The 27,660-nt window shown below is 42.2% G+C and overlaps 2 protein-coding genes across 2 annotated transcripts; one reads left to right on the top strand and one right to left on the bottom strand.

Annotated features, from left to right (window-relative positions):
- Positions 1–4,250: 4,250 nt before the first annotated feature.
- Positions 4,251–14,825, bottom strand: SELENOS (selenoprotein S). Its single transcript, XM_072148626.1, has 6 exons — positions 14,654–14,825; positions 11,218–11,343; positions 10,451–10,557; positions 8,789–8,878; positions 8,016–8,100; positions 4,251–4,903 (listed from the first exon to the last, which is right to left on the bottom strand). Exons 1-6 carry the CDS (start codon positions 14,730–14,732, stop codon positions 4,824–4,826), a joined length of 567 nt encoding a protein of 188 aa, XP_072004727.1. The 5' UTR covers positions 14,733–14,825; the 3' UTR covers positions 4,251–4,823.
- Positions 14,826–14,838: 13 nt separating this feature from the next.
- LOC140127670 (nucleoporin NUP35-like) lies at positions 14,839–26,978 on the top strand. The gene is made up of 9 exons (XM_072148624.1): positions 14,839–14,991; positions 15,605–15,763; positions 16,651–16,778; positions 17,483–17,531; positions 18,885–19,026; positions 22,142–22,211; positions 23,256–23,384; positions 23,862–24,002; positions 26,610–26,978. Exons 1-9 carry the CDS (start codon positions 14,964–14,966, stop codon positions 26,685–26,687), a joined length of 924 nt encoding a protein of 307 aa, XP_072004725.1. The 5' UTR covers positions 14,839–14,963; the 3' UTR covers positions 26,688–26,978.
- The last annotated feature ends 682 nt before the right edge of the window (positions 26,979–27,660 follow it).

Below are 27,660 nucleotides of genomic sequence, written 5' to 3' on the forward strand. Positions count from 1 at the left end.
TTAGGCACAAATAGTAATTCCATTGCAGAGAGTCTTGGCCAACGGGTTTCGAACGTACTAGCCGTTCTTAGTCATGGCTGCCATGACTAAGAACGGCTAGTACGTTCGAAACGCGTTGACCAAGACTCTCTGCAATGGAATTACTATTTGTGCCCAAATAAAGAATACAAGTGTTTCCCGACAAGGCTGGATTTTGGATTTTCTTTTTCCGGAGGAGCACTTCACCCTTCCAATGTGTGCTCACCGCTACCAAGATTACAGGAGGCAGAGGTAGACAGTGTAGAAACAGCAAGGAGGGCTTCTGCCTCATTAGCATAATGTTAAAAGTTGATTTTAGAAGGAAGGAGGCCATGGATAACACATATAAGAAGATTACTAGAGTCAGTGGCTGGATCTGAGTAAGTGTCCATGGTTTATGATGATGGATTTTGATGGTACTCAAGATAGAAAACGGAGACCTTAGAAGGAGTGATGGTAATAGGTCAAGGAACAAGTTGTGGACAACTTTGACATGCACAACATAACGTTTTACGTTCCAATTGAGCGTAAACATTCTAGACTGTGATCTAGATGCCTTGATATTTATAGATAAGCAGTTCAGTTTTAGACATTTCTTTTGTGTCCCTCCCAGTATTACACGCTGGATGTGAGGTCTGTCCAGGATGCTGCTGCTGCCTTTTCTCCCTCTCATGTATTAGTGGATTCATTCTTTTCTTCCCCCTGGGGGTTGTCCTCATCTGATGGGGCAGATTTATCATTCAGCAGGATATTACTCCAGTTTTGGTGTCTTTTGCACACCGTTGTAGGCAGCTTGATAAATCTACCATATAAGCTGTGAAGATCTGCAGTAGATATGTGACTTTAGTGAAAAAAAAAAACCCCAAAAGCTAGTTCCTATATATATTTTTTTTTTGTGTGTGACACGGAGTGGATCAGCGCCATAAATCTGTTTTCACATGATAAGAGTTGTCTGAAGAGAGAAATAATAATTCTTTATTTATATAGCGCACACAGATTACGCAGCGCTGCACAGAACTTGCCAGATCGGTCCATAGAATTGGTTGATCGCAAAAGTCTCTTAAACTTGGCGCTGACTTGTAGATGCGACAACTGTGAGAAATTCTGAAGACAGATAAATGACAGAACTGAAATTATAGATTTATTTACCCACCTTTTCCCTGTTTGTGAGATATTTTAAAGGATCTACCAGTGGGTTCTGTCTCTGTAGGGGACATTTATCATTAGGCAGGGAGATTTATCAAGCCGCTCCCCCAAACCCGTTGGTCCTGACGGATATAGCGGGAGACTATGGCCTCTTAGCGTATCTGGTGTCCGCACAGGTAATGACTGAAGGGTGGGGAGAATGTGCAATTCCCAGCCATGCGCCAGGAATTGTGACATTATTAGAGCTTGGACGCCAGTATAAACCTTGATAAATCTCCCCGGTGTGTCCTTTTAACATTGTGGATTTGTCACTTGTAATAAATCTGGCTTTTTTTTTGTGTAAAAAGTGCTGCACTTGCAGAGAGAGCGGTAACTTTGTGCCCTTATGTTTGATTGATATTTTAACTCAAAGATGCAACTTTTTGAAGCCAAAAGTCTCAGAAATCCAATGATAAATCTCCCCCTGAATGCAGCAGCAGAGCGAGGAGGCTTCAGAAAAGATATGAGCAGCCTCACAGCCGGCTATGTCAGAACAGTATTTTATAAAGTAAAGGCGATTTGGAAAGTTCCTGAGTTTTACATAAATAAGGAAACCAAACAAACAAACATCCCCTTTAAGAAGTGGTCTCTGAGATGGTTATCAGCAGTGTATTATACCCACTCAGTAGCTTTGTTTAGGAGTATTTTTTATTATAGATTATTATAATTATTTACGATTTTGACAAATTAAAAACCAGCATTGGTTGAAGTGTCTCATGTTCCAGGTTTTTATTTGTAAAATAATCAACAGATAGAAGACCCTTTAAAGGTCTATTCCCACAAAGTAAGTTTCTTATATGTACTCAGGATAACAAAATAACACATTCTCTAATTCACTGTTATTAACAAAAAAATGCAGCATTTCACATACATAATTACAACCTGTCTCTATTAATCCTGGTGTACACAATTTCAGTTTCCCTTAGACACGACCCTGTTACTTCTGACTTAGAGTCGGGGAAGCCATCTTGGATTTCTGTGTGAGATCGTACAATGTGAGAAGCCAGTTAAAGTGTATTTACGCCAGTACCCTTATAATATAACCACATTGTCACCCCACAGAACTAGATGGGTCATAATGTGTCTGCTAAGAGAGGCCCCGCCCACACCCTGGGATTTTGCACTGACCAGCCTATTGAAGGATAGGAGCTAAAACAGCAATAACATTAAGTAACATTATAAAGTAAAGGGGTTGAAATTATCTTTGTGTTAACATCACTAAGGGATAGAGATGTGAGAATTTTTTTTTGTGGGAAAACCCCTTTAATGAGTGAAAAGTTAATGCAGCAACACTGGTATAGGGAGGAAAGTTCTTGACTGGAGCTGGGTGTGAATGGTGTGGATCTTGGCTATTAAGAGGGTACATTTTACCACATACAACCAGATTAGTTAGAAACAGAGTTGTCATTAATAGCACAATCTCGGATTGCGTTTGTTACCTCCAGGATGCCTTGGGGTCAGTATTGGGCACTTTTTATTAAAGGAAAACTACCTTCAGTTTTCTTCTGTATTATCCATTCATAATCCTGGGTAGCTCCCAGTAAGGTGAATACAGACATATGTTTACTTCTGTTTTATTTAGCCAAAGCATAAGGGCTTTTGGGGGGCATTACCTCTACTAAAACGCTCCTACCCCCACAACCCTGGGAGATCCATCTACCTGCTGTCTGGCAGATTTATGTCAGAGGGAACTGAGAAGAGGTCACAGAAGCTTCAGCATGGATCAGCCAGAGATCCCGGAGCACTTGATGTGTCTGCTTCCTCACCACCTTAAAGAGAACCGTCAGGCAAATTAACCACTAAACTAAATATATTTTCATAAACTGCCATTAGAGAGCATTGGCTCTATCCCTTCATTGTCCCTCTACATGCCTGTAAACCTAAGCAATGAGGTCCTAAAGCTCTATGCAAATGGGATCCTTGTGAGCTGCTCTAACAGGTAGTGGTGACTGATGACAGATCTCCTTTAACAGCCATCAAGTATTTGTACTTTTTTTTTTTTGGGGGGGGGGGGCGTGTGCATTCACAATGCATGCATCTCAAAACACAATGGGGGTCATTTACTAAGGGCCCGATTTGCGTTTTCCCGACGTGTTACCCGAATATTTCCGATTTGCGCCGATTTCCCCTGAATTGCCCCTGGATTTTGGCGCATGCGATCGGATTGTGGCGCATCAGCGCTGGCATGCACGCGACGGAAATCGGGGTCCGTGGCCAAACGAAAATCCGACGGATTCGGAAAAAATGCCGCATTTAAATCAAAAAATCTGTTGCGGAGCTTGCACTTGCCTTCACTCAGCCCGAGCCAGTGAACTCCTGCGCGTTCCGATGCTTTTCAGCACAGCAGCGCCACCTGGTGGACGGCGGAGGAACTACCTTAATAAATCCCGGCCGGACCCGAATCCAGTGCAGAGAACGCGCCGCTGGATCGCGGATGGACCGGGTAAGTAAATCTGGCCCAATGGATCAACTGCGTTGAGATTTGCCAAATTACATTGCTGTTAACAACTGCATTTACAAAACGCAACAGTTAACGCAATTCCTTTAATTTCACCTGTGGATGGACATTTCCTATAAGATACAGTATTACATTCTGCAACAGCCATCAGGGGAGAAGCAATGATAATATGTAAAGGATGAGTAATTGTAAGAAGACACCTTCCTTAACAGAGTCTAAAGCTTTGAGAACTACAGGCATATCCCTGTGCACCTCAATGAGAGGTGATCTGTATTGCCATGACATGAGAGGCAGAGTTTCCATACGCCCTATAGGGACAGCCAAAAACAGCTGAGGGGTGGAAGCGATGGGTGTAGGATCTCCACCAAACAGATATTAATGACCTATGCTAAGGGTGGGAATCTGTATCATATTTCCACAAATCTTTATTGCTGATACAACACCGCACTTTCCCAGGAGCAGTGAAATAAGGGCGATGCCTGAGATCGCAGCATATACTTTCTGACACATCCAAAAGCAAACACAGCATAAGATCCAATGCAAATATTTCCTCAGATACCGGCAACGTGCTGTAGAAAGGGACCATGGCTGGTGTAAAAGTACATGTTTTATTTCCACATTGATACAGAGCATTTCATACAGAATCTGGCCAGACCTCTGTACACACTGCGGTAAAAATGTATTTAATCTCCACTTTTTTCCCCCCAGATATGGACGGATGTAGTTGAAGGTGCAAAATATCGATTTACTCACGGATTGAAAACGTGACAATGAAAAAGACAGATATAAATGGGCCGACCGCCAGGATACATCAGTCATCCTTACTGGCTTCATGCCATTTCTAAGGAAAACATCATTCAGAGCGTCACCCCCTGCATAGAACAACCTATGACATCCCATAGATGGGTGCTGTGACCTCTCTCTGCTCCCCAGTCTGACCCCAGGCATGGGAAAGATCAGATCTGGTAGAAGGGAGAGGTCACCAAATATTCTGAATGCAATACATCACATGTGCATTGCACTGAAAAGGACAAATAGTTCACTGTATTCTCCATTTACACTCCAGATCTACACAGAAGAGGACGCTTAGTTGGCAGGCGGGTCAGTCCTTTATCCTTGCTGGTATGTTTGAGGAAAACAACCCAAGCAAGGTGCTTTAACCTCATCCTCCTGCAGAGGGCCCCCTTCTTCCAGGTCTCCAGGCACAAGCACCTCCTCCATCGCCCGTTAAAGGGTTGTAACCTAAGGGGAGGGAAAAAAAGAGATCATTCTTAGCATGGTCATTACAGTGCATGGCCTCCTATAGGATTGCAGTGCCCTCTGCAGGACTGCCAGAGGATTACATGTGGAGGTTTCATTTTCTTAAACCCCAGATCACTTCTGTGTTATATCATTAGTTCTCATAAGCCAAAACTAAGTGGCTGAGTACACAGAATCTTTCCATTAAACAATACCTGAGGTCTTGTTTATGGATCAAAAGAACTTAAATAAATAAATTAAGGTGTGAATGGGCTCTTTTGGTGCTATAGCTTTCACTGTTTAGCTAGGAGGACGTGAGGCTGCGTTCACATGTGGTGTTTGCATTGTATTTTGAAATGCAGCGCAATGGCGGACTGCAGGAGATTTGACCAGTTGCAGTGCCTTGACATGTTTTGCCTAATGTTTTACATTAACACACCACAGCACTGCAGCTGGAGGAGATCTTTAAGACCAATTTTAAATTTTATTTTTTTTCCTTCAATGTTTCCGTTTTTCACTCCTCTCCTTTCACAAGCCATAATTTAGATTTTTTTCGTTTGCAAAGCTATATGTTGGGTTGTTATAGGAGAGGCAAATTTTATTTTCTAGTAGAACCATTTAATACTCTGTGCCATGTACTGCGAAGCTTTAAAAAAAAAAAAAAAAAAAATTCCAAAGATCCTGGAATTGGCAGAAAACACAGTTGCGCCCTTTTCTGATGGGCTTTGTGCGGTTGAGATGATAGCTCTCCATTACTCTTTTGATCAGTACAATCGCAGTGATGACAAATTTATATAATTTAGTTATGTCTCAATACCTTTTAAAAAATTCAAAAACCTTGCATTTAAAAAATAAAAAATTGCCTTGCATCCCCATAATCAGACACCCGTAACTTTTTCACACTTTAGTGTACAGAGCAATGTATGGAATGTTTTCATGGATACCATCTTAAAAACTGAGACTTTCCAAACACTTTTTTCTTCTCAATTTTAAACTTTTGTGTACACTTATTTTACTATCATTTCAGCCCCCCTAGGGTACTTGAACCCTGGGGGAAGGGGATCTGATCACTTATACAATATACTACAATATGTCTCAGACAGAATGTTATATAGAATAGCTGATGGCAACTATGGGAGGCTTTAATAGACTCCCAGCGTCCTTGGATAACGCCACGGAGGGGGTCAACGGCCATTTAAAGACAGTGGAGCCCTACTGGGTGCCTGCGCCGCCAGCACTGAACTCAGTAGTTGTCAGTATAAGGCCCCTTCCACACTTGCATTGCAGATCACGTCAGAGTCTGATCAGGGTTTGGTCAGTGAAAAACTGACATTTTGCATCAGAGTTCAATCAGTTTTCAGTCTTAGTTTGTTCAGGGTCTCATTTTCTCATGCGCGTTTTCAATGCATTTTCACGCGCAGATAACGCACATTAAAATGACTCAGGACTGAGCTCTATCTTTTCTATGGCAATTGATGCATGAAAAACGCATTGGGCTTGTATTAGACTTGTGTGTAATACAATGCGTTTTTGATGCGTCTCCATAGACTTGTGTGGTCTGTTTTTCACACGCGTGACTTGTAAAAGTAGAGCATGCTGAGATTTAAGTCTGAAAAAGCCCATTGATTACAGTGGGACAGAGTGCAATGCAAGTTCTGTGCGTCAAAAGCATGCACAGGACATGCGCGTGAAAAACACAAGCGTAGAAGGGGCCTTATACATACTCCCAATGTATATTTGCAATGGGAAGTGGACACATAAATTTGGCTGGTTTAGCTGTCACTAAAACAACACCTAGCCTATAGCCTCTCACTCAGCCAAACCAGTTCCCTACACTGTAGAAACACAACCTGGTTGAAACAGCGCTGTCAACTGTTGAATCTGTTCCTTAGTACAATGCCGATGTTCGCACAGCATAGACCTTCGTGATACATACCCTAGATCAGTGATGGCGAACCTTTTAGAGACAGAGTGCCCAAGCTGAAAACCAAAATCCACTTAATTACCAAGAAGTGCCAACATGGCATTTTAAGCTGCAACCTATTGCTACCAGTTCTTCCACATCATTCAATCGTATCGGCTCCTGAGGCCACCAATACAGTTGAAAGAAGGTGGATAAATTCAGACTCTCATTGTATCTTCTCTCCATGTAGAAAAATTAATGGGTCCAGCAGGAGGACCTCCAAAGATAATGCACGTCTGTCAACACCTGGGGCGATGGCCTGAGTGCCCACAGAAAGGGCTCCGAGTGCCACCTCTGGCACCCGTGCCATAGGTTCGCCACTACTGCCCTAGATTAATATGCCGTTTGCAGAGACCCCTGATGAATTTATGGCAGATGAAACACGTCGGGTCCTAGGGTTCTATGTGTGCAGTTGGCAGGAGCTAGTTTGAGAAACAGTCAGTCTAACTATTCAGTCCAGCCAGGAGATAGTGGAGCCTAGGCTATGTAGCTGTGTGGCTCTGTCTGCTGCAGACTCATAGGATTGAGACAGAAATAGCAGGCATACCCTCAGCCTATCTATATAGTTTGTGATGGATAGTCAATATAGCCAAAGTTGTTTTGAATAACAAAATGTAAACATCAAAACAACTGGCTATTTAAACTATGATACACTGTTGCTTTACATGACATAAGCTGCTGTGTAACCGCTCCATCCAAGACGCTAGTACTAAACTATAACTGACTGACACCAACATAGCATACTGCCAAATCACTGTGAAGTGGTGTTGAAAAACCCAATATACACCGCCACAGTGGAATAGGTTTTACATTTTCTTAGTGTGTATGTGTTGCAGAGATCAAAAGCAACAATCAGAGTGGAATTGAATCGCAGAAATGTGCTGCTGTACTCACTTAGGATCAGAACACAGAGAAAAAACATTTATGTTTGTATGTCTGAAATTAGAGTCCTGTTTTCTTCCTTTAAGTCATGCTTGATGGTAAGGGAGTTAAAAAAGGCGTGGTTTTCCTTATCCCATCCTGGAAAAGGACTTTGCATATTTCCTATCATCATCACATAGTGTCACAGATCAGGCCTCAACAGCTACTGCTTAATTTGAAACATTTGATACCTACATTGATTTTTAAAGCTTTTTTTTTTAACATACTGACCTCCACCTCTTAAAGGTTTGCGATCTGGTTTTGGCTTTGGAGCGGCGGCGGCTGATGCTGATGTGCTCGGAGCAGGCTCCTGAGGCTGCAAAGGAAATAAACAGAATAAGGAAAGATAGGAAGGAAGAATCTCCAAATACGAGTAAAACAAAAACCTGCACATACGATCATTTAATGGTGTGTATGGATTTAATTAACATTCAACATTTCAGGCTCTTGATATCATGCTAGAGACATATCAGGAGAATCAGCAAGATCCAGTTGTCTCTCCTAAGAGTCCATAGCTCTGAAGAAAGCAGAGGGGTATGATAGCTAAAAAAAAAGCTGATCAAAACCTAATGTATGGATCAGATAGTAGTGTCCACAGCTCTAGAAAATGTTATTTTTATGTCTACATTCAGCATCTTAGAAAGAAATAAGAATAACGCCCTACTGCTTGGCACCTTGCCTATAGGTGATCAGATCTGAAGCAGGAAGCTATAACATGTAGAAATTATTTTTAAAGATCTTCTTGTGTTTAACTGGTCTCAAGACCTAAAAGAATGGGGGAGATTAATCAGAACTGTAGTAAACCATGGAAACCAATCAGAGCTTTCACTTTCCAAAAGCAGTTGGAAAAAGCTGAGCTCCGATTGGTTGCCATGGGTAACAGTTCTGCTCTCACACACTTATAATAATGGGAAACTTGACCTAAATTCTCATTTTTAGCTGACATTTCCATTCGGACACTACATGGATGCTATAAGCTAATGGGAATCTAGCCCCAGTCTTACCGGACTGAGACGGGCGGCCACCTTGTAACTTTTTCCTTCCTTCATACTCTCCCAGCTCTCAATCTTCTGGCGCCTTTTCTCTTCATCCAGCTGAAATGTAACACAGAAAGACATTCAGAGAGACTTTGACTACCTCCTGCTGGTGACAATAAGTAACCTTGCTGTGTGTGACCAAGCACAAAAAAAAATTATGGGAGTTATAATCTCTGTTCTGTCTCTCAGAGACTGTTCAGTGCATCAGTAGATCCATCCTGACACATGTTACTGATATAAACTCCTCTTTGCCAGTGTTGAGCTCTCACACTGTAGTCTCCTGGCAAATACAGGAAAATAAAAATCTATGAGCCTCTGTCACACTAATCTTCTTTTGGGCATTGAAGATATTTACCTAGCAGGGGTTACATTTTTTGATTGTGCGATTCGATATAAAAGGAATCCATGAGTGTGATCGGTGCCAGTGTTTTGGACATCATCACAGGCTTTCACATGAATACGTGCCAGGAGCTTCCCTGGTGCCTAGGTGTAACATCCCAGTGGTGCAGAGATATGATGTATTATATCTGGCACTGGGCTCTATTGTGTGCAGATTCCCACAGTCTCACCGCTCGGTGCAGGACCGGCCTGTCAGCATTTGCTATGGGTAAAGCAGCCAGCAGCTTTCACTGCCAACATGACTATTGTGATGGGCGAGGATCCCTGCCAAGCCATCTCCCCTCATCTGTGCTCATTTAATAAAGTACAAGAAAAACCAGACAGGCAATAAGAAAACTCCAGGGTGGAATAGTCTGTAGCCTGGAGAAGGAAGAATATTCTATTCTTCAAGTATATGGCTGAAAGCAGACAGCAATTGAAGATCTACGACCAACCACAATCCTCTATAAAGGCCCTGTGCACAACACATGTGAGCCAACCATAGATAATATCATATACAGTGGGAGATTTCTCAACATGCATCTTTGATGTATGCTATAGTAAAGGCGAACTCTGGTGAACTCTGTGCTGGGTAAATGGTCTGGATGCCCAAAGAGAGGGCTCCGAGTGCCACCTCAGGCACCTGTGCCATAGGTTCGCCACCACTGGTATAGGCATACACTGGTACATGTCACCTATACAAGACCCACACCCATACCCAGGCAGGAATAGGAATTTTTCAGCATGACTGTCGGCTCATACAAGGGCCCGTGGAAACAATGGCTAGTAGGTGTCCAAATAATCGGCCCTGTGATGGTAGCCCAACATGCAGCAAAAACTACTGTACATCCTGAGCATTTACCAAGGTTCAGCACATTGTAGGAAGTAAAGTATTTTGGTGCCTTCGTTGCTTAAAAAGTACTGAGCGGTAAACAATTTTTGCAACCCCTTAAATTTTCTAGTGTAGCTTAGGAGATGCATATTATGTAATATATTTATTCATATCAAGCTGATCAGTAGCATGTCGTGTGATATGTCTATGGCCAGATAAAGCTGCACCCTCCATGTGGCTGGTTAAGATATATTTACATATGCCCATCTAAGTTGTTAAAGGCTCAGAACTTGACTTTTCAGCAACAGAAAGATTAGTGAGAGGCCCCATAGGAAAGGGTATTACTTGATAGTTAGGTGTTTTTTACCTGTTAAAACTGACAGGTTCCCTTTAAACATAGGACAATCCCTACTACCCACCTGTCTCTGTTTCTCTTTAAACCTTTCAGCCTGGGTGTTGAGCTCCTCTTGCATCCTCAGCCTGGCCGCAGCCACCGCTTCTTGTCTTCTAACCACCTCATCTGGGTCTGTAGAGAAAAACATTACCGCATCCATTTCAGAATAACAATTACATAGAAAGCGATAGTACTTCATCATTCATACTTTATAATAAACAAAATTTTATCATTTGTCTTTACAAAAATAGATAGATAGGATTTCTATCATAACAATATTCTGCAAAACCTTAAGAGAGGCTATCAGAGCAATTTGGGATGCTAAACCCCCTACAGGTATTTATGGACCAGTGGTTTACTGTCCCAAATCGCCCAGGTATAGGTCTCTGTGTGCATTGGACCCATTTCTGGTGCCCTCAGGACATATGGGGGAATTAAATGAAGCCAGAGCAGTTCACCCTGGCTTCACTGTGTGATTGTGCGGGCAGCTCCGCACCGGGACGTACTTTGTCACTGAAAGACTGTGCCGATGCAATATGAAAGTCTTTCTAAGAACAGCCTTAGCTGTGACAGTCGGATGTCTGTGCACATGACTGGTTTATGCTCCTGTGACCACTGAGGCTACTAAATGGCTTCACTGGTCTTAGGATCTTTAGTAAAACTCTACTATCCCATATTCTCACCTTTCCTGGAGATGCTGTGACATTTGATGTTCAAACAAATGACGTTTAATACTGAAGAATCCAAATAAACATAGAAATTTTTACAGGAAATGAGTGCGGCATCACATACCTCCTGTGGTCCTGGGAGCAGGTGTCAGCAGTGAGCTGATGTTGTCGGAGTACCTCTGCTTCACCATATATAATAAGACACATCCAAGCAGGATGAACCATCCATAGCTGGACAGCGCTGTGCCCACTGCGGAAGAAGGAGACAGGATCAGTAGTGCCCCATGCACCGGCATCACTTATAGCTCATATTTCACAACCTTTTCCGAATGAACGACTTCTCTTATACAAAGTCATATGTGTAGCCCTGTCATGCTGCCTGTACATTAGCTTTAACCCCTTATCTCCACACTTAAAGTTTCTATGTTAATGCCCAGGCCATTACTTGCTTTATGGGGTTTTGTTGTTGTTCAGGACAAAATGTAGTTTTTGATAGCACAATATTGGGTGTCACATTCAGTGACCGACTGCTTCACCCCAAGTGTGAGAGGGAATGTTATCGTAAGTCATTCCTCCCCGCTGCCATCAGGCTGTTCAACAAACAAGGCCCAAACAGAAGTAACCTGCGCCCCCCACCTAACCAGTCCCTGCAAGTCCCATCCACAGACTAAACATCAAACTGACGATCATTGCTTGTCTCTTTTTATTCCCCTTTTCTTTTTGTTCATTTATCCCTAATATTATTGTTGTCATAGTTTGTGCTTCGCTCTCTGTACCCTCTCTGCTGCTGTAACGCTGTGAATTTCCCCACTGTGGGACTAATAAAGGATTATCTTATCTTATCTTATTTGCCCAATTGGTGAACTTTTCTTAACCCTTTCTGTGTAGCACATATATATGTATATATCTAAAACATATCTAATAAAAATTTTCTGTCTTCACCACCGTACCTAAATAAGATAAAGACATTTTCTCTAGGTCAGTACACATACAGCGATACAAAGTGCAAACCCCCCTCCCCCCCAAAAAAAACACAACTTTGCTTATTCCTTTTTAAAGCTTGTTGTCTTATGGATAAATACCATTATACTTATATAGTAGTTATAGTTTTAGCCTTGTCTGAGTGGATGAGACTCAAACAAATTCAATTTGTATGGGGTAAAAAAAATTTTTTTTTGTTTTTTTGACACACTCAATGGGGCACATGTATCAAACTTTTGGCTTGCCTTTCTCTTTAATTTTTTTAGACTTTTCATGACACATGTGATCATGCATGTTTTTAGCACCCAAGACAGTCTGTCTTTGAAGTTTGCAATGTTGTCTGTAGTATCGGTTTTTACATCTTTCGTTATTTGAGCGAATAGTTGGACGCAAAGTAATGAGCAATTTTTTCTTTAGAGGTAACAGAAGGCTCCTGTTTTCTATGTAAAACATGTGGCTTTGATATGTGTCCATTTGGTCCATTATGCATTTCTTCATACTGAGCTTGCTCGAATTTTACATTTCAGAGTTTCAACGCGACTGTTAGTTGCCAAAACAGAGAAATAAGAGAAACAGATGGCTATAAAGTAACGAAAAACAAACTAACAGAAAGAAAGGTAAAGATTTTTTGAACAAATCTGTTTAAGGAAATCTACCATTTGTTTTTATGCATTGTGAACCAAACATACCTTGAGAATGCTGTAGCGACACTGATGCAGAAACACATCTTGTTTAATACCTGATCCAAGCAGTTTTGCTCAAAAAACAAATTCTAAAATTCAGGAGCCATCTGAACTGTCTAGACAGGACTAATCATCCTGAGCTGGGTGACTGATGAACAGCAGCTGAGGGATGGTGCGGCGATTGATTACTTATGCCTGTCAGGGACAAGACATCGATGATGTTTTCTCTGCTTATGCTGGGCAGGACACGGCTGGAGCAGTGCATAATAGGGGTGAAGAGAGCGCGGAGGCAGCCATAGCCTCGTTATCATAATTATATAATTGTTTTTTCAACAAAACCACTCAGGTCCAGGATTAAGCAAGATATGTTTCTGCATCAGTGTAAAGTATGTTTGGTTCAAAATGCATAAAAGCAAAAGGTAGATTTCCTTTAAAAGGTATCTGCTAAAAAAAACAATGGATACATTTGTTACAAAAAACAAACTTCAAAACGGAACATGAACACAGATGTGAGCTGCCCCTTAGACCTCCTGCTCCATCTGTTAGCTAGAATGTTACACCATTCTCTGCATTGCTGGAGGCCATGTTCTTACAATCAGTGTGTTATCTCGTATCAACATGTCACGGCCCCTTTAATTGGTGATAACGCTGCATCCAGTCTTTGAGGGAGACATTCGGCACTGAAGGGGGACACTGAAACTTTCACATAATTTTAAAGGTTCCAAATCCCCTTTCCTGCCACTCTTGGCCTCACTGTAGACTGGAAATGACGATGATCCTGTGGATCATGGTACCAGGATCATCGAAATGTACACAAAAATTGCAAGAGAGCATTGGTCTGGGTAACTAGGTTTAAAGGAAATCTACCATCAAAATCCATGATAAACCAGGGACACTTACTCATAGATCCAGGCAACGGGACCTGTCAAATCTTCTTATATTTGTTATCTATGGTCTTCTTCCCTCTAATATCAACCCTTATAATTATGCTACTGAGCCCAAATGGCTATGAGCAGGGTCGGCTCCAGGTATCAGTAGGCCCCTGAGCGACAGAGCTTCAGTCGGCCCCTTTGCAGGGAACTCACGTGGCAGCATTCACCCCCCCATGGTTACCTCATGGTAACAGAGATCTTCTGGCTCTTTAGCTTAATTTTAAAAGTTGATTTTAGAAGGAAGGAGGCCATGGGTAACAAGTATAAGAAGATTACTACAGTCACAGTGCCTGGATCTATGAGTAAGTGTCCCTGGTTTATCATGATGGATTTTGATGGTAGATTTCCTCCTGTAGCAGACCAGCAGTGGTTTTCCTAGTAAACCCAAAAAAATCCTTTAATGAGTGAGACATCCTAGTCATTACTTATTGCCAAAATTGTGAAAGGAAAAAAAAAAAAAAAATCATCGTTTACATCCTTTAGGGTACGCACATGATATTATATACACATATATACATACATATATACTGTGGATATTCTGTCATAGCAAACAACAGCCATAAAGTGCTTTTATACATTATTTAAAAAAATATTTTTTGGTAATAACTGCAGATGATCCACGAGTCCAGTCTATTCACTGACAAGGCTAAATATACTCAGCATCAATGGATGCGGAAAACCATTTACAATCAATGATTTTTTTTTTGTCTCATCCACCTGGTTGTGGTCATGGCAGCCACTGGCGCACACAATGACACGGCGGTAAGTCACCAGCATAGATACTAACCCCCAGGCGGATATGATTCAGCACAAATAACGCACGTTACCTGACTGTATGTGTGACTAGGGGGAAATACATATATTGCAATAAAACTTATTTGAGTCAACGTGTTAAAAACGCAGAAAAACGGAAGCGGTTTGCGGTACAACCAGTCCTGGGAGGATGACTGTGCCCTGTACGCACCGGTCTCCTGGAGGTAGGCGCTCCACTCCACCTCTATGTCGGGCTTGGCCGCCGGCAGCTCCCGGTCCCCCAGCTCCATGCTGACAGTGCCGAATCCCCAGCTCCGGCTTCTCTGTTTACTGCGTTCTAGCCAATTGCCGCTCGGGGTGACGTGTCCTCCTCTGACGTCACTAGCCGGCGGCCGGAAGTATCGTGCGTTCCAGACCTCACTGTGAGGATGACAGGTGGTCATGTGACAGTTAGCTGACACCGGGCGAGCAGGAAGCCTTTTCCTCTGCCCATGTGAAGCGCGGAGTAGGAGGCCGGAGACATGTCAGCCTTCTCCCCGGAGCTCCTGGGTGAGTAGAGCAGCTAGCAATGCTGAATGTGACCGAAGATTTCGCACGTGAGACAGCGCCCCCCATTGGCCATGCCTAAACGGTGTCCTGATCATGGCGGGTTTACTGCTTTACTTTCACTATCATTATTAATAAATGGGAAATCTTCTTCTGTCACATGAAGAGAGCAGCAGGTGCTGCCATTGCATATGTGATTTGCCTACTGGCACTGCCCACAGCGATGGGTGGGCATCCCCTGGGCGCGGGGCGATGGGTGGGCATCCCCCTGGGCGCGGGTCGATGGGCGCACGTCTCCTGGGCGCGAGGCGACATAAAATGTACAGTACATTAAAAAAAAAAAAAGATTTTATTTTTCTATTTTTTGCACTGATTACCTAAACACATGTGTATTAACAAGCAGCTTATGCATCATAAGACACAAAAAAATGTATTCTAACGATAAGTTAGAACATGTAAACCAGGACATCCAATGACACAAGATAAACCTTGCCAGCATTAAATGTTATCCATGGCCATTGTGTTTATTAGGTGTTACCGTGTATATTTTTTTGCATTAAACTTACCTTTTTTTTTTGCTGTGTATGGTGATAGTTACATTTAATTTTTTTTTCAGGTGGAGAACCAATGACAATGGGGTCACCAACATCTCCCAAACCTGGTGCAAGCGCCCAGTTTCTACCTGGTTTTCTAATGGGTGACCTTCCAACTCCTTTAACACCACAACCACGGCCATCCTTAGGATTTATGGAGTCAAGATCAACCGTGCTGGGAGGTATGCCGGATACTAGTGCTGCCAAATGTATTCTATATAGCTACAATCAGTATTATGTATCGAGAAAGTATAAAGGTAAACTTATGTGTGGTATGTGAGCTGCTGCAGCATTTCAGACCCACAATCACTCACAAGGCTGTAGGGTATGCCCATACATTATAAGATGGGATGCTTCTTTAAAGGAAATCTACCATCCAAATCCATCTTCATAAACCAGGGGCACCTACTCATAGATCCAGGCATCGTGACTGTAGTAATCTTCTTATATTTGTTATCTATGGCCTCCTTCCTTCTAAAATGAACTCTTATGATTATGCTAATGAGCCTGAAGGGCTCTGGTGGGTTTTCCCAGAGTCCCTCAGTGCCATAGCCTCACAGGCTGTTACAATGAGCAGAGCAGGTCTCCCATCCCGGATCATGCTGCTGCTATATTACACAGGCAGAGGGAGAAGAGAGAGAGGAGGGGACATGTTCTGCTCATTGTAACAGGCTGTGAATCTGCAGCACTAGCCCTTTGGGGTTATTAGCATAATTTAAAAAAATTCATTGTGGAAGTAATGGGGCCACGAATATTGAATATCTAATATTGATTACCACAGTTACAGTATCTGGATTTATGAGTTAATGTCCCTGGTCATTCCATCCAATTATCTAATATCTCAGGCAAGATATCTCATTATTTAAAGGAGATGTCTGCCAGCCATACACATGAGACTCATGTCAGCAGAAACCACCTATTTGGGGTAGTATTTCAGATATTGTTTTTGTTTCCATGGTGAACATTTCGGTATCAGGAGAGAAGCAGGGGATAGATCATTGGTTGAGGGCTGTCTTGATGTGTAGGACCATTCAGAAATTATGCTTTGTTTTTTTTATGCTGCTTTTAGGTGGTTCCCCGCCTCAGCCTGTGGTCCCTTCTCATAAGGATAAGAGTGGAGCGCCCCCTGTCGGTAGCATATATGATGACCTTTTACTTCCAGGTCTTAACACTACACCTTTAAGTTCCAGAAAACAGGTAAAATCTGTATTACCTTTTGATTGTGTTTCATGATGTAGGTTATTTCTTGTAACTTGACAATTAGTCTCCTAAAGAGAATATTCTAGATTACAAATTCCAATTTTATCTTTTATCAGACTCATCTGCCAATGTCTGACTCCTATTAGCAAACTATAGCCGAGTTTTGCTAAGACTAGCTTCACACAGCAGTAATGTGGACACATATTCAGGACATATTATAGGACATCATGGTTAACATGAGCTGAGTCAATGTCTGCATAGAGGCAGAGTTTAGGAGCAGCCAGAAAGATAAGTAGTTGTGTTAGGGTAGCACTTCTGCCTTGCAGCGCTGGGGTCCTGTGTTTGAATCCCACCCAGGTCAACATCTGCAAAGAGTTTGTATGTTCTCTCCCTGTTTGCATGGGTTTCCTCTGGGTTGTTTAGATTGTGAGCTCCATTGGGACAGGGACCAATTTGTCATGCTTTGTGCAGCGCTGCATAATCTGTGTGCGCTATATAAATAAAGAATTATTATTATTATTGTGTTATGGTTTTCCTGGATAGAATCTGTTATTGTATTATTTTTGATAAAAGAGATGACTTCTAAACATCTTCTTCTGTAAGATGGTGATGATGCACATGAATCCTCTCTATATTCTCATTTACCTAGCTCTATAATGTCCATATGTAACCTAAAAAGTGTTTTTCTTTCTACAATGTAGATGACGTTTACTGCAGGAATTCCATTGACCCCATCGACTCCTTATACACGTAAGTTATGGGCACAAAACAAGATACCGTTATCTTTGTGTAGAGATCAGTTTAATTGTCCTTTTCCTTAGAGGAGATGTCCAGGAAAGTGGTTGTTGGCTTATTTTCAGAGTATGGCACCAGTCTGTAATGGGTGTGGAGCTCAGCATAACCCTGGTGTACAGGGAGGTGATGGCTCCATCACCTGTGTAGTGCAGTTACTGCAGGATCAGCTTGCTTGTGGATAGGCAATCAAGGAAAATTCTAAGAAAACCGCTTTAATCATTGATTCTAGGCCTTCTCCCAAATTATATTTCCAGAACAAACATTATTGTAATATCCCAAAAAAGAAACATTGCTATGCAATGAATTGTGTAGGGTTGTCCATGGGCTGTGTGTTGAATTACATCTTAGATCTATTGAAATAAATTGCAATGCCACTGTCAGCCTATGAACAAGGTTGGTGCTGTTTAGATAAAGAAGCAGTCATGTTTATCAAGTTCTAGACAGGCCCTAGGTTTGATTATTCCACAGTGTGATAGATTATATACACATGGATATCTGTATGACCTACTGATATTTAAAAGCACTGAAGGGAAACTGTAAAATAATAGCTTTTAGTTGAATACTCTGGATGTCTTCTCATTACATGTGTATATTAGGTTGTTTTTTTTGTTTTTTTTTAACAATAGAACCAAAATGCTAATTACCTACAATTAATGCAAGTCACAGATGGTGACGGGTAAAAATATCAATCTTTGTGGAAAGAGGTTGTGTTCACTTTAAAGGGCATCTACCACCAAGATCAAGGGTTGTAAACCAAGCACACTGACATATTGGTGTGTGTGCCCCCTCTGGCAGGATCTGCTCTTCTTTAAGCTTTCTATGCCCTTGTTTAAAAAAAAAAATGCTTTAAGAACATGCAAATGAGCCTGAGGGACTCCAGACTCCATTAACAACTATGGAGCCCCCCCTGGCTAATTTGCATAATTGTAAAAGCCTTTATCCTGGCGGAAGATGCCCTTTAAGAACTATGGCCATGTCACATGATGTAATCAAGTAAGGAACAATCTAGAAATAATAATATGCCATGTAGTGCAAAGATACAGCCAAGTAAATGGATAACTATATTAACTATGGTGTGTTTAGCACATAGTGCACAATATTGGACCAAATAAGATTACTAGTAGATTTTACAAAACAAAAGCACAAAGTCACCCGCTAATATTCCAAAGCTGTGCGTCAGCAAGAAAATAAAAAAGATATATATATATATTAGTTATGCTAGCCCAAGGGGGTGGTGCAGGATATAAGCAGTCACCAGTGGCTTATTCTCCTTTTACCTTATATTCTATAAAACTTTTGTGTGAACAGCTTCAAGTATATTGAGTCCATCCACCATTGTGCAAAGCAGAAAAGCCGCACTATCACCAGCTCAGCTGGACCCCTTCTACACACAAGGTGATGCTTTAACCTCGGAAGACCATCTGGATGATACCTGGGTTACAGTATACGGGTGAGTTATGTTGTATCTTATTGCCACTTTGCATTTGAATGAATAAAAGGATTGATAGATTGTAAGCTCTTGCACGTAGGGTTCTCATTTCTATTGCTTCATCTGACCATGTTATGGGTCAATAGAAATGTATTGGATAATGCACAGTAACAAATGACACATGCAGTTCTCCGTGTATATACACCATATAACAGCTGCAGTTGGTAACTGAAGGTATAGGAACAATGCGTCACAAAACGTGGCATTGCTAACAATAAAAACATAGGTAATAGTAGAAATTAACCCCTTCCCGCTGTGTGACGTATATATCCGCCGCAGAGTTATGAAGGGTGTATGAAGAGGGCTCACGGGCTGAGCCCTCTTTACACAGAGATGGGCTTTGCTGCATATTGCAGCAAAGACCCATCGCTGTCACCCGTGGTCAGTGCTTGAATGTCCGCCGCCATCTTTCTTGAGATCGTCGCTCCCCCGAAAGTCATCGGTGGGCGTTGATCCTAGCATCAGGTCTTCATCAGACCCAAGGCTGCATGGTTTCTGAAGATTCGTTACAATGAGCCAGTGGCTCATTGTAATGAATCATATGCAAAAACGCCATATACTGAAATACAGTAGTATTGGAGTATATGGTAGGAACGATCAGGCCATCAAGGGTTAATGTACCCTGGATGGTCTAAGAAATACAGGCAGGCCCCGGGTTACATACAAGATAGGGTCTGTAAGTTTGTTCTTAAGTTGAATTTGTATGTAAGTCGGAACTGTATACTTTATCAGTGTAACCCCCAGACAAATTTTTTTTGGTCTCTGTGACAATTGGATTTTAAAAATGTTGTGTTGTCATAAGAACCAGGATTAACAATAAACCTTCATTACAGACACCTGTGATACCTGTTATTGCTGTTTATTGTAGCCTAGGACTAAAGTACAGTAAATTACCAATATCCAGAGGTCCGTTTGTAACTAGGGGTCGTATGTATGTCAGGGGTTCTTAAGTAGGGGACCGCCTGTAGTGGGGGAAAAAAAAGTTTTTAAAAAAAAATGTAAAAAAATTAATAAAATATAGAAAATTTAAATCTTCCCCCCTTTTCCTAGAACTGATATAAAACATAACAAACTGTAAAAAGCACAAACACACCAGGTATCGCCGTGTCCCAAAATGCCTGATCTATCAAAATATAAAAACGGTGATTGCTGGCGGTGACCTCCATAACAGAAAATTGCGGCCAAATGTCTGAAACGCAACTTTTACACCATTTTACATGACATTAAAAAATGTACCCATATATACTCGAGTATAAGCCTAGTTTTTCAGCACAAAAATGTGCTGAAAACCCAAACTCGGCTTATACTCGAGTAAAGAAATATAGGTTTTTGTGGTAAAATTAGGGGCCTCGGCTTATACTTGGGTCGGCTTATACTCAAGGATATACGGTAATAAAAAGTGATCAAAATGACACACAGTCCTTAAAATGGTAGCAATGAAAACGTCGGCTCATTTCGCAAATAATTACACCTCGCACAGCTCCGTGCATTTTTTTTTCCTTTTTTGTACACATTCGTTTAATTTTTGAAAATGTATTAAAACACAATAAACCTGTATAAACCTGTATAAATTTGGTATCACCACGATCGTACCGAACCAAAGAATAAATTAGAGGTGTTATTTGGAGCGCACAGTGAAAGTCGTTAAAACTGAGCCCACAAGAACGTGACTGTTTTTTTTTTTTTTTTACAATTTTCCAAATTTGCAATATTTTTCCAGCTTTCCAGTACAGGGCATGTAATAATAAATAACATCACGGAAAAGTAAAACTTGTTATGCACAAAATAAGCCCTCACACAGCTCTGTACGGAGAAATTAAAAAGTTGTGGATTTTTGAAAGTGGAGAGTGAGAGATGAGCGGAAAAACCCTGCGTCTTTAAGGGGTTAAGCATACAAACTACCCTAACCGGTTTGGGGGGGAAATACGACACAAGGAAGGAGAAGGGGGGAAGGAAAAGTGTGGAGGCACATGGGACTAGTCTGTCTTCTTGTTGTCCACTCGGGGTCTGGCGCTGCCAGCAGTCAGCCCGGTGTCTGTGGTGGGTGAGGATTGGAAAGAAAGCCAGGGGACCAGGTAACATGACATGATCCATAATTCCTATCTCCTCCATGCGCATGATAGAGTCAAGAGCCCCTATCCATTGTACACTGGAGGGGAACTCACTGGACCTCCATAGTCTAGGGATTATTTGCCTCGTGCCATAATGAAGTTCCTGAGTAGATCCTTTTTTAAATTTTGATGTCGCCCCCACCTAGTGAAGGCTTATAGAATTGTGTGAGCCCTAGGCCCTCCATGTGTTGCACCCTGGTGCAGGGCCTATAGTGGTAAAAGTATCTATCGGTCCTCAGAATTTGATGGCTTTTATATTGCTCATATTGTGTACAGTATAGAGGGGGAGATGTAATAATGTGTCGGCCATTACACCAGTGCAGAGTAGAGCTAGACAGCACGGTGCCTTAGTGGTTAGCATTGCAGCCTTGCAGCGCTGGGGACCTGGGTTCAAGTCCCAGGGTTAACATCTGCAAAAAGTTTGTATGCTCTCTACGTGTTTGCGTGGGTTTCCTCCAGTTTCCTCCCACACTCCAAAACATACTGGTAGGATGATTAGATTGTGAGCCCCATGGGGACAGGGACTGATCTGACAAGCTCTGTGCAGCGCTGCGTAATCTGTGTGCACTAAATAAATAAAGGAATTATTATTAATATTAGTATTATTCTCTACTACACCAGATTATTCACTGTGTCTGATGCTGGATTAATAATCTGGTGCAGTATAACACTGGAGAGTCATACATTGTACCTCCTATTAGTTGGTCTAGTTTGCTGCAACACAATGCTGAATTTTCTGGTGCACAGGTTATTTCCTCTGTGACCAGACGTCTCTTTACTGAGTACACGTCATTTTCCACAGACGGGTCACTAAACTGCCAAAAATTATCTAAAACTTTGAATAAACTTGGCACACAGGATTTCAAGTGCAAACTACTGCAGTTTTCTGGTGTAGACAGATTGATACCTCTGCCCTGTGTCTGTATTCCTCCACTACAAGGTATGCTTCTATCATTTCTCTCCAGGTTTCCTCAAGCCTCCGCTTCCTACATCTTACTACAGTTTGCTCAGTATGGGAATATAATAAAGCACGTGGTAAGGATCTACTCTCCTCACTAATTTGCTTGTATAGTTCATTAAAGGGAAAGTGACTCTAGAAAACTCTAGAAAATAATCTTTTTTTTTTTTTTTTTTTTTTTAACTATGTTTCTAGCCATGGCTATATTCAGGCCCGGCGCCAGCACCCGGCCAACCCGGGCAAGTGCCGGGGCCCCGGGGTACTGGAGGGGCCCACTCGGGCCCTCGGATCAATTGTACCAGTGTCGCTATAAGACACTGGTACAATTGATCACCATCCGGATCGATCACTTTTCTGCCTCTATGCTGCGCTGGTCAGGAGCGCAGCATAGAGGGGGCGCAGTGTGTCTGTAGGGAGAGGGGGGAGGGAAGGAGGGGGTCAGTGTGTCATCAGGGAGAGGGGGGAGGGAGGGGGTCAGTGTGTCATCAGGGGGGGGGGGGTCATTGTGTCAGCAGGGGGGGGGTTCAGTGTGTCCGGAGGGGGGGGGGCTCAGTGTGTTCGCAGGGGGAGGGAGGGGGTCAGTGTGTCGGCAGGGGGGGGGGGGTTCAGTGTGTCCGGAGATGGGGTCAGTGTGTCCACAGGGGTGTGAAGGGTTCAGTGTGTCCGCAGGGGGAGAGGGGGTTCAGTGTGTCCGCAGGGGGGTGAAGAGGTCAGTGTGTCCGCAGGTGGAAGGGGGGTAGTCAGTGTGTCCGCAGGGGAGGAGGGGCAGTGTGGGCACTGGAGGGCGGCCCACGGAGGGGCCCACTAAGGCTCTGTTGCCCAGGGGCCCACTAAAACCTGGAGCCGGCCCTAGCTATATTTATTGATTTTCCAAAAAAAATTCCATGTCGCTGTCTATAGAAAGTACCATATTCTACAACTCTCACTCTGCACAGGGGGCTTAATAATAGATGGATGGTTGCCAAATCTGTAGGGGATTTCTGTCATCTCATTAAGATGAAGTTTAAAAGTGTTATGTTAATATAAAAATTGTCTACATATTCCTTTATAGGATGTCACTGTTCACCTAATCAGACCAGGATCTAAAGAATACGGTCTTAATAATTGTCTTATTTCTTTAGATGTCGAATACTGGAAACTGGATGCACTTACAATATCAGTCCAAACTACAAGCGAGGAAAGCTCTAAGTAAAGACGGCAAGATCTTTGGTGATTGCATAATGATTGGGGTGAAGCCTTGTATAGATAAGGTAAAAATGATGACTGAACGTTTACCATCTTTAGAGCTACTGAAGCTGTATATCAAGCAAGTGCAGATCACATATCACATGTCCTGAATTTTTCCTGCTTGAAAATGTCTCTCTGCAAAACCAATAAGTGAACAACAGTGAATTAGAGAATGTGTTCATTTTGTTCTCCTGAGTACATTTAAGAAACTTGACTTACCCCTTTAAGATTATATAATGGCCCAGAAAACTCCTCATGTATTCTTACAATAATCTAGAGTTCTACTGGTCATTGCAGATACTATAGTAATGGCAGTAGTCCTATCACATATGGGACTGCTCATTGAATTGGTGACTAGTACTCCAACATGCCGTACCAGGTCCTACAATTCTATGATGAGTTTTTGGTCTAGAAGGTGTCAGATCATCCTGAATCATTACTTTCATTCTGTAGAGTCTCCTAGCGAATTTCAGATTAACCCTTTGCTTTCTCTCTTTCAGAGTCTAATGGAGGGTAGTGAGAAGTCGTCTGTGTCATCAGTGTATTCTGTCATCTCGCCGCCCGTTAAAAGTGTAAGCTCTCCACGTTCAGGAATGAGACCCCTGGCTGCAGCCTACAGGGCTTCTACTAGTCCCTATAAGGTAACATATTTGGGTTTATCCAGACTCCAATACCCAGGTACTTATAGGTGAGCTGAAACAGAAGAAATAGTGGTCAGCAATCAGTGATATATTCCATTAGAGCGCTGTATACTACTTCCATCTAGAGACTGAATCTGTCAGCTTGGCAGAGCATTGCTGTGAACCATGGCCCCTGCTGTCTTGGGGTTGTGCTGGACTCTCCTTGACCTCCCAGGTCTCCTCTGACCTGCACCGCATATTCCATCTGTTGCTCGCTCTTGCCTGTTGCACCCAAATATTTCTAGAATTCAACCATTTCTTACAGTTGAAACTTATAAAACGCTAATTGTCGCTCTGGTTCACTCTTGTCTAGACTACTGTAACTCCCTACTTATCAGTCTTCCACTTACTAAACTCTTTCCTCTACAATCTATTCTTATTGCAGCAGTCAGGCTCATCTTTCAGACCAAACGCTACACGGATGCCTCCAGTCAATGCCAGTCACTGCACTGGCTGCCTGGCTCCTTCCGAATACAGTTTAAGTTAATAACCCTTATCCACAAAGCTCTACACAATGCTGCACCTCCCTACCTCTCTTCTTTTATTGCCCTACCCGTGATCTTCGATCTGCTAATGACCTTTAGATTATTCACTTTGTTAATTCCAACTTCCCATGCACATCTCCAGGAATTCTCTAGAGCTGCACCAATTCTCTGGAATGCCCTACCCCGGTTTAACAGACTAATACCCAACTCCCAATGCTTCAAACGTTGTCTTAAAGCCCATTTATTTAGGCAGGCCTATCAGACTTGCCAACTGCATGCAACTATAACTCTTTATTAACCTATTCTGGGTACTAGGAAAATGCTTCTCTGCAGTCTCCCTGACTATGGACTTTGTATATAAGATGGCGGCTGATGGCTGGTTCAAGCAGCAGCATTTTTATTTATTAAATTATTTCTATTCCATCCCCTTATAAAAATGGCTGGACCATTATACAAGCTTTTATACCTCTTGTGTCACCCCCTCATCCTCATAGACTGTAAGCTCTTGTGTCACCTCCTCATCCTCATAGACTGTAAGCTCTTGTGTCATCCCTTCATCCTCATAGACTGTAAGCTCTTGTGTCACACCCTCATCCTCATAGACTGTAAGCTCTTGTGTCACCCCCTTATCCTCATACACTGTAAGCTCTTGTGTCACCCCCTCATCCTCATAGACTGTAAGCTCTTGTGTCATCCACTCATCCTCATAAACTGTAAGCTCTTGTGTCACCCCCACATCCTCATAGACTGTAAGCTCTTGTGTCATCCACTCATCCTCATAGACTGTAAGCTCTTGTGTCACCCCCTCAACCTCATAGACTGTAAGCTCTTGTGTCACTCCCTCATCCTCATAGAATGTAAGCTCTTGTGTCACCCCCTCATCCTCATAGACTGTAAGCTCTTGTGTCACCCCTTCATCCTCATAGACTGTAAGCTCTTGTGTCCCCCCCCCTCATCCTCATACACTGTAAGCTCTTGTGTCACCCGCACATCCTCATAGACTGTAAGCTCTTGTGTCACCCCCTCATCCTCATAGACTGTAAGCTCTTGTGTCATTTCCTCATCCTCATAGACTGTAAGCTCTTGTGTCACCCCCTCATCCTCATAGACTGTAAGCTATTGTGTAACCCCCTCATCCTCATAGACTGTAAGCTCTTGTGTCACCCCCTCATCCTCATAGGCTGCAAGCTCTTGTGTCTCCCCTTCATTCTCAGACTGTAAGCTCTTGCGAGCAGGGCCCTCACTCCTATTGTGTCACATGACTGCTGTTACTCTGTAATGTCTTATTTTATTTGTATGTCCCCCAGAATCTGTAAAGCGCTACAGAATTTGATGACACTATATAAATAAAGATTATTATTGTTATTATGGGCACAGTGTCTCATACATTGGAGGAAAGTATTAATTGTTAAAATTTCTTTTGCCTGCTACACTTAGCAAGTACAATATAAGATGCCATCATTTATTAAATATCTGGTCTGTCCTTAACATAACTTGTCCATGTGCCATTTCTGCCTTAATAATAATAATAATCCCTGAATGTTCATCAAGTCCTGCTACTTGCTATGTGCAGGCGCTCCATGATTTTTATGTTTACATGTCTGAGCACTGAAGAATGGGAGTAGCTGCAGCAGGAGATTGACTGCTCCTGCTCCCTCCCTGTCGGTGAAGAGGCACAGTGGGTGAAGCCATGGGGACGAGCCAGAGCAGTGAGAGAAAGGAAGTTGTGTGTATATGCAGGGGGCAGCATGGTGAGAACCGGGAAAGGCTAAAACTAATATAGGAGGCAATGGTATATGTGTACATGGAGAGACATGTCTAATGGAAGAGATTTATTAAAAAGTAGCCGACCCCTCTAAACTTCCAGGTATAATGGTCAAGAAACAACTTTCCACAGAGATATCTAAAAATGTATTTCCTTTTACCCTATAGTTGTAGACTTAGAACACTCCCTATAATACACAAGTAAAGTTATCAAAGATTATGATTTTCATATTCTAAGATTCTGGAAAAAAAGACACAAAATAATAAAACATATTATTGTTAATACAGGACAAAACTGAAAACCTTCCATTTGTTGCAGGTGTTCATGGACAGACAGACCCCCAAAAAGGACGACACGCTTATATCTAAAGCCCTGGAATATCTGTTTGGATGGTAGAGGCTTCTATTACACGTATCTGACTGCCGTTGGTGCAATATTTTTTTAACTTATTTATATTTTAACAAATTTTTACACAACTTTGTACAAAATAGAGCAATTCTCACTTTTCGAGTGCACTGCCATACTGTTACTGTAACCTTAGGGGGCTACATGCACACAGACATGGCGGGTTCTTGTCCATACTGAGAATCGTATGGACACCTCAGTGGGGGTATTGGTCTCTGAAGACGGGTGCAATAAGCAAAAAAAAAACATGGGTGAAAAATATGTCTTTGTGCATGTAGCCTTCCTCTGAGGAAAACTTCTGACAAATCATGTAAAAACTGCCAAACCAAAGAATATCTCCCGCGATGAGCAGCAGGACCCAAGATCAGAGCTCGGGGACTGACTTTTTAATCTAAATGTATTAGGAAATGATATAGCATTCAATGTGTTTTAGCCTTAAGTGCTTTAATTGATGTCTAGTCATATATATGTGTTCAGTTAATATGTATGTAAATATTGTAATTGAAAAATTGGTTTGCATAGATATGTGGTGCTACATGGGGGAAAGGGGGCTGTGTATCCCAGAGGCAGCTCATAGGACTGTATTTAAAATTGTGGGTGCATAAGATCAATATATATGTAACCCCCAATAATAATAATTGTACTGGCAATCACACACAACGCTATTATCCGCCCGTTACCGAATGGATGCTACAAGTATTATTTCTTAGTGGGGGAAAAAATGGGTCATTTTTAATTTTTTTGTATGGGTCACAGATTTGCTTTTAGACAGTATTTACTTCCCTCTTATTCTTCGATATGTACAGAATGTTACTAAATATTAGGGTAGATTCACACTTGCTGTGGTCAGTCTGTGAACAGGACAAGGTTAGGCAGGGTTCACATTACATTTTTTTGTGTGTAGGGGGGGAGAGTTACCACTGCTGCTGCTGCTGCACCACTTTTCTGGTGTCAGTAAAAGAAT

Source organism: Engystomops pustulosus, chromosome 4 (genome assembly GCF_040894005.1).
Source record: "Engystomops pustulosus chromosome 4, aEngPut4.maternal, whole genome shotgun sequence".
Classification (NCBI taxonomy): domain Eukaryota; kingdom Metazoa; phylum Chordata; class Amphibia; order Anura; family Leptodactylidae; genus Engystomops; species Engystomops pustulosus.